Consider the following 8,283-nt stretch of genomic DNA (forward strand, 5'->3'; position numbering starts at 1 on the left):
TTAAATTTTATATCATTTTACCCTTTAATTTAAAAAACTAATAATTTTTTCTGCAATTAAATTTTGAAAAGTGACATTTTTCTTTAGGATTTTCAAATTTCATTGGCTAATTTTCAACCAACAACGGCCAATCTCTCTCTCTCTCTCTCTCTCTCCAATGCTCAATATCTAATCTACAATGTATGGATTGAACAAAATCGATACGAAGAGTCGACACTCTTCGTTTGGATCTTCGTTGTCTAGATAAAATCAGCTTCGTCTGAATGATGATGATAGTCCAAACAAGGAGATCAACCTCGTCTAGAGGAGGATGCTCCTCATCTAGATCATCATCGTTGTTTAGACAAAGTTGACTTTGTTTGGACAATGAAGATCTAGACAAAAAGTTTTAATTTTTCATCTGAATTTCGTCTAGATTCTATTGAATCTAGATATTGTTGATCGGATATTGAGCACCGGAGTGAGAGACGACACTAGGAGGGAGAAAGATCGGCTATCGTTGGTTGAAAATTTACTGGCGAAATTGAAAACCATAGGTAAGAGAAAATATCATTTTTAAAACTTAATTTTGAGAAAAATTATTAGTTTTTTAAATTTAAGGGATAAAATAATATAAATTTTAAATATTATTATTAAATAATGATTTTATCTTTGATTATAACTAAAAAATTTAATAAATTTTAGTTTATAAATAAGTGTTTGTGTTTTTTAATATTAGAGAGTAAGTTCACTCTACCTTCGGTGGAAAAGTCTTCTGGCATTGAATATTCACCAAGCGTGCGCTGCCATACGCCATGATTATGGGGATATTTTATGAATTGATGGTTATTAACACTTTGCAAAGTTTCTTTCGGTAAGGAAGCTTCTTTGCTAAAAGCCTTTCGAATTCGATGAATTAAATGTTGTCTATTTTTTGTGGCTATAGTGGACAAAACACGAAATGTGATGGTTTATTAAAAAATTGAACTAAAATTCAATCTAAGCCATAATTTCTTCCATCAACCAACAGTAGTACTGATATTATCAATTGGTTTCATAATTATATACGTTAATGCAACGAAAACCAAAGACGGGATAGCACATTAGAGCACGATTATTTGAAAGCAACACAAAAGAAAAGAAAAGAAAAGAAAAGAAAATCAAAAGCTAGTGAGAAATGTTGAGCACTCCAGTCTCATCCATACATTTGATACGTCAAAAGTCAATAGAAAATTGTTTTAAAACAGAAAAGGAGGTCCTGGCTTTGAAATTGGGCTCCTGCACGATAATGGGCCGCCGATGGAAGATGACATAAAGGCAATTCTAAATATAAATTATTTCTCTGTGGAGGAAAGGCAAACTGCCGGTACGGACAAATTCCGTGGCACGGACTTCTCGATTATTTTATTGGGAAAGACGGCCCTATTCAGAGAACTGCTTATTGTGCTCTTTTGCGTCTGCTTATTTAGGTATAAGTCTTTGCTTATACATGCCTTACGTCATTACACCTAATTGTCTACTTCACACGTGTAATTCACACATTTTTTTTCCACTAAAACTGAATTTTATGTTCAAACTTGGTGGACGATTGTCAATCTTTCCCTCACTTTATTTCCTTTTTTAATTGTTTTCAGTTTTTATTGTAATGTCTATACTCCATTTTAAATTATGGTGTGACTCAGATTTATCTATCCATCTCAAATGCCAAAATTCACATTTATCTCTTATCCACATAAGACATACCGCTCCTCGCCTGGCAAAGTGGAGCTTGTCGAGAATGTCCCTAACGCGTGCTACTGAAGTGCTATATCAGCCTACTCCTGAACAAGCGTTAATGGTCTCTTATTTGAACTTCCATCCTCAACCTTGTTCTTGGCAGACAAGCCAAATGAATTCGTTTGCACTGCTAAAGTGGCAAATGAAACTGAGTTGCACTCATCCATCACTCACCCTAAAACCTAACCAATTAGTCCCTAAGTGCCCTTGATCAAGGCTTTAAAGCAATCAAAACCCTAAGCTTAAGTAACAGCAAATGAACCGTACAAAGTGTTTTCTTAATACTGTTCTGTAATTTTGTGAGTGGAGTCAGCGTGTGAGTGACTCTAAACCACATTTTGACAAACTGGAAAGCACTAAAAATGCAATTATGGGTTAGTTCGGGTAATGTCATATTAAGCATAATTTAAATCTCCAATAAACGCTGATCGTTAGGTTTTTATATTACACCTCTTCTCCTTTACAGCCTAATATTCTGGCCACCATCTTCAACGCGTAGAATACTGTACTTTGCCCCTTTCATTCATTAGTGCTCTGAAATCACATAGAAGGTACTTTTTCGTACACAGCAAAAGTAACCAACAATGCAAACTTATTATAATGGAATATTAATAGATACATATGCATTCACCATTTAGATCAATTGAGATATCAGACCTCTTCTTGTTGGACTCCATATTGGACTTGCTAAAATCCCAGAATTTAAATTTTCAATAACCAAAGACTTGAACTGTTAATCCTATAACAATGCTAACATGGAACCTGTAAGCGATCTGCTGAAAAGGATGCTCATTGATTATACAAAGGACAGAAACTATGCATTCTTGCGCCACAAGTAGGGCACCGAGAATAATGGTTGCAGCAGAGTTATATATTTGTGACATTTAATAATTTCCCGGAAACTTTATATTGTGAAATAAAGTAAACCTTAGAATTATGAAATCAAACTATCATCTAGCCCAGAAATGATCAATATATGATGATAATGATATGTCTTTTAATGTTTCTAATCATGATTAAACAAAGCACTACAATTACTTTGTTAAGGTTCTAGCAGAATCCTACTATAGAATTTCAAACAAATATTAAAGAATTATTGTAGAAATTAATATATTCAATCGACATGATAATATAAGAGACAATAGAAGGTGGCGTAAAAACCACCATATTCTCCACTATGGATAGGTGGTGTCATTTTTAGTTCAATCATCACTAAAATATGAAGAGCTTTCAACCTCCAGTCCTATATTTTATTAATTACATACTCCAGATATTTTTTTTTCTTGACTTGAATTCATCTTTTCTTTTAGGTAACAATTTATATATAAACAGCTTCAAACTGCCACCTGTAAACATCCTATTAGTAATCTCTACAAAATTCTACACACATATGCTCAAGGATCTTTCATGTAAATTTGGAAAACTGCACTGTCAGCTTACATACAGGAAATAAGTATATGCAAGAGAGAAAGAACTGCAATATTCTCAAAGGAAATGATTATATAAGCTCTAGCACGATTGATGTGACACTCCAACCATTATATTTTTGCGCATTATCATCATAAAATAATCAAAGAATTTTGTGAAAATTATCACACCTCTGTCTGATTATGGTCTCTTTTAGGGATGAATGTAGTGGCTTGGAATGGTGGAGTTCTCCAAGTTGCCAATTGAATGACCGCAATTGATTTAGAGCTTAAGATATTATGAAATATGCCTTTACAGACCTAATCAAGTCATGATCAATGCCACCTAATATGTGGTAATTCTAAAGAATTGTTGCGAAAAGACTGTTTTCTGATTAGACGGTACACAAATGCCATGCGAGCGTGTTCCACTAGGGTCACCAAGTTCACAACATTGTACTGAAACAAATATACAAAGAGCATGTTGTTTTTCATGTTCTAAGTCTTTACATCTTATCGATAAATAGAAATGTAAAGGTAATTGCCCACTTTGGAGTTTAGTGTGAGCTCTAACTTTCTACATGTCAAGGGATGGTTATATATAGTGGGCTAATCCTCGACATAGCTTCTCATCCCGGCCTCTCAAATAGAAAGTGTAATTCAGAGACAGCAAGAGTGAGAAGAATATAGAGATATACCTAAGTTACCAATGGGCTCAACCGTGATAGCTATTCCCGATGGAGAGGCTGTTGCTCCTGCTGCCAAAGATAAGAAGAAGTTTCAAGAATCTCTTCGTCCTGCAATTTCCTTCCTTGGGGAAATGAAAAATAAACATGATATGAAAAAAATCATTCATAGCATCAAAGTTGGTATTGCTCTTGTTCTGGTTTCTCTACTCTATCTCCTTGATCCTCTCTATAAGCAAGTTGGAGAGAACGCCATGTGGGCTATAATGACTGTTGTTGTCGTCTTTGAGTTCTTCGCAGGTTGGTTTATATACCTGTTCATAGTATGACATTATTATGGCTTCTAAGCTTGCACAAACTAGCTTGACATGCATGCATTCATCAATTAATTTGCTTTCTTGTGTAGAGTTACCTATTTTTTAATAAACCATGCCAGGTGCGACACTAAGCAAAGGCTTAAATCGTGGATTGGGAACTATCTTAGGAGGTGGATTGGGATGTTTAGCAGCAGCTTTTGCTCATGAAGTTGGTGGAGTTGGCAACGCCGTTGTAGTTGGCACTTTTGTATTTATATTTGGTACGGTTTTAGTTCAATCTAAAAGATAAGCAAAAGTAACTTAACACAGACATATTCAGCAAAAAAAAAAAAAAAACTTAACACCGACGTTCTGTTCATTCATCCACTGAAAATTCTACTTTTTTTTTTTTTGACAGCAAGAAAAAAATTATGTATTTTATTTTATTTATTTTTGCCCCAGGAACCAAAAGCTTTTAGGTCACTAATAGTGGCATCCACCTAATCACCATCACAGACAATTTTCTCCAGGTGGTATCCATTAATTTTTGAGCTTAGAGATTCCATCTTTTTCTTCATGATAAGCTTCACACTCCATTGTCCTACTCAGTTGGCAACCTGTAGTCAATGTTTAGTGATAGAAATCGTTTTAACTTTCTACTATGAGTTAATGTGCAAATCCATGCTATCAGAGTTAAAAATTAATCTAACACTAGGAACTTATACCGCTTTCAACATGGCAAGCAGGCTTCAAGAAAATTATCACCACATAACTAAAAACATTCATCTTCTCCAGCATCCTCTACTCTATTTTAACTACACAAGTCCCGACATGTCAAACAATCCACCCTACAAGGAACAAAGATTGTTATGTATTATTCATTCCTTTCTTTTTTTCTTTAGCTTGAGTGTGATCATTATTATCAAGCATCTAAACAAATCTGCAAATCATGAACATATCAGGTGCAGCAGCAACACACTCCCGATTGGATCCAAGAATAAAGAAAAGATATGACTATGGAGCAATGATATTCCTCCTAACCTTCAATTTGGTCGTGGTCTCCGGTATACGAGTTGATGAGGTCCTAAAATTAGCTCGTGAACGTCTTACAACAATTGTTATGGGCTTTTCTGCCTGCATTTTCACAAGCTTACTCGTTTTCCCCATCTGGGCTAGTGATGAACTTCATGACTCAGTAGCATCCAAGTTTGAAGACCTTGCCGGTTCTATTGAAGGTAAACTTCTTTACACACACACCAAAAAAAAAAAAAAAAAAAAACTACTGAGGAATAAACATACAGGTTAGAATCTAGTTTAATCTTCAATAGATGTCTAAAATCTTGTTGCTTCACAGCCAACAACGGCAGCTAGCAGAATCTTAGATATACATACTAGAGATGAAATAAATATAAATGTTTAGCTTGTACTTTATCCTAACTTCTTATTGAGGTTACTATGGCTCATGTGCTTGCTTCTTTCTATAGATACGGCATAAATTATCTAATCATTTTTGTTCATAAATCTATAAAAGAATTTTAAAATGACTTAATTAAAGGTTATTTATGTAGGATGCTTCAAGGTGTACTTCAGATTAGTAAATGAGAAGGAGAACCAACCTAGTTTTACTTTCAGCTGTTGCAAATCAGTGCTCCATTCAAAGTCAAAGGATGAGTCACTGGTATATTATCTCTTCTCGTCAGCCATTTTATGAAAGAATGATAGGATAAATCCCAAATCAATATCATTTGAAAAGTCACATCATCATTTAAAGTGAACTACAAGTTAAATAAACTTTTTACTGTTGCCCAGGCAAATTTTGCAAGATGGGAACCATGGCATGGGAAGTTCGGGTTTTCCCACCCATGGGGAAAATATCTTAAGATTGGAGAAAATCTTAGGGATGTGGCTGCAACAATCCTTTCATTTAAAGGATGTCTTCAATCTGACAGACAGGTATAAAACATCTATTTGATTTGTCAGAGTATATATTATCACTTCAAATTCAATAATTATTTACTTATTGAAAACTTTCTCTCAAATTATTATCAATTCATGGACTTATCTCATTCTAACAGTTTCATCAGACCTCACAAACTCTAAGAGAACTAATCAAAGAACAGTGTGAAGATGTTGGGTCATCCCTTGCATGGACCCTAAGAGAGCTTGGAGATAGCATTAAGAAAATGAGAAGATGCCAAACAGTTACTTCAATAATGCCAGAGTTGAAATCAATGAGACAAGAGCTAAGTCTGGTCATGTCTCCTTCTATACTGGGACAACTGGAGAATGGTGATAGACTTGAAATAGCAAGTTTTTTGTTCACATTGACGGTGATGGTAGACCAGGTGGAAGAATTAACAAAGGAGGTTGAAGAACTTGGGGAACTTGCTCGTTTCCATGTTTAATTGCCAATTATTCTAAGAGATGATGCACGACATACAGTATAGAATTTAGAGAAGCCTATGTGATATGCCAATTTTTGGCTTGTTCAACATACATGTATGTTTCAAGCTGTAAAAAAGAGAAAAAAAGTTCCTTGGGAGGGATGGCCAATTAGTAAAGAAGCAAACTAGAGGATGGAAAAAGAGTTGATCAATAGTAAAAAGTTGAGGTCGATAACATGAAGTGATTTAACATTGAGAATTTATGGTGAATAGTGTTGAATTAAACTTAATTTTCTATAAAAAACTTTTGGTTTTTTTTATTCAAAGTTTAATGTTTATAGCATAAGTTCATGTTCATACATGATTCATGTACAAGTTCAAGTTTATGGACATACACAAGTTCAATGTTAGTAGCACAAGTTCAATGTTAGGTGTTAATGGCTAATGTACAAGTTCAATGTTAGGTTCATGTATTTAGGATTTTAAAAGTCATCCTTGTACCTATAAATACTCTAGTTGTTTTGTATTTGGAATAGAGAAAAAACAAAGAATTATAAGTCTTCCTCTCAAATAATTCTCTCACACAAAGCCTTTCCCTTATATAAGGTTACCTCCCTTTTCCAACAAAGTGGTATCAGAGCTATGGCGAGCTCCAGCGTGACATCGTTTGGACAAGTTCCGTTGCCGCGTCTTACAAAGAACAACTATGATAAATGGAGTATACAAATGAAGGCTTTGCTCGGTGCACAAGACGCATGGGAAGTAGTTGAAATCGGTTACAAAGAGACGAAAGTAACAGGTACTATGACAGCGAATCAATTAAGGACATTGAAAGAAACCCGTATGAAAGATAAAACTGCTCTTTACCTCATTTTCAAGCAGTTGATGAATCTGGTTTTGAGAAGATCGCTGGCTTGACAAGATCAAAGGAGGCATGGGACATTTTAGAAAAGGCGTACAAAGGTGCCGATTGAGTAAAACAAGTTCGATTACAAACTCTACATGGCGAGCTTGAGGCGATGAAAATGAAGGAGTCGGAAGGCGTGTCCGACTACATAACGAGGGTGCAAACTGTTATCAATCAACTTAAAAGAAATGGCGAGATTCTAACCGATGCAAGAGTGGTAGAGAAAATACTACGATCTTTGATCGATGATTTTGAGAATGTAGTATGTGCGATTGAAGAGTCAAAAGACTTAGAGGGGATGACCATCGACTATCTCACAAGTTCATTAGAGGCTCACGAACAAAGGAAAAAGAAAAAAAAGCAAGAATTGTTAGAAGAAGCGCTGCAAGCGAAAACCACGCTAAAAGAAGAGAAACCAAACAATGTTGATAGAGTTAGAGGTCGAGGTCGTGGCAGCCATAGAGGTCATAACTTCAGTCGCGGTAGAGGTCGTGGTCGTGGACAAGGCGAGAACGAAGAAAGAAACTTCAATAATTCACATGGTGGAAGACGCGGTTGTGGAAGAGGCGGCCGACCAAGTAAGTATAATGTTGAATGCTACAATTGTGGCAAATATGGTCACTATGCAAATGAGTGCTGGTCTAGAAAAAAGGTGGAGGAAAATGCTAATTTTGTTGCTAAGGAAGAAACGGAAAATAATAATGTTGTTTTGTTGGCGAGTAAGGAGAACGGTCCCGAAAAGGAGAAGGTGTGGTATCTTGATACGGGTGCAAGCAACCACATGTGTGGATACAAGCATATGTTCACTGAATTGGAGGAGATTTCAAATGGTCATGTCTCTTTTGGTGA

At 35.5% G+C, this 8,283-nt stretch overlaps 1 protein-coding gene across 1 annotated transcript; it reads left to right on the plus strand.

The window, feature by feature from the left end:
* Positions 1–3,821: 3,821 nt before the first annotated feature.
* Positions 3,822–6,965, plus strand: LOC123212369 (aluminum-activated malate transporter 12-like). Its single transcript, XM_044631483.1, has 6 exons — positions 3,822–4,147; positions 4,284–4,424; positions 5,106–5,378; positions 5,712–5,821; positions 5,953–6,096; positions 6,219–6,965. Exons 1-6 carry the CDS (start codon positions 3,871–3,873, stop codon positions 6,546–6,548), a joined length of 1,275 nt encoding a protein of 424 aa, XP_044487418.1. The 5' UTR covers positions 3,822–3,870; the 3' UTR covers positions 6,549–6,965.
* The last annotated feature ends 1,318 nt before the right edge of the window (positions 6,966–8,283 follow it).

The sequence above is a fragment of the Mangifera indica genome, chromosome 3, assembly GCF_011075055.1.
Source record: "Mangifera indica cultivar Alphonso chromosome 3, CATAS_Mindica_2.1, whole genome shotgun sequence".
NCBI lineage: Eukaryota > Viridiplantae > Streptophyta > Magnoliopsida > Sapindales > Anacardiaceae > Mangifera > Mangifera indica.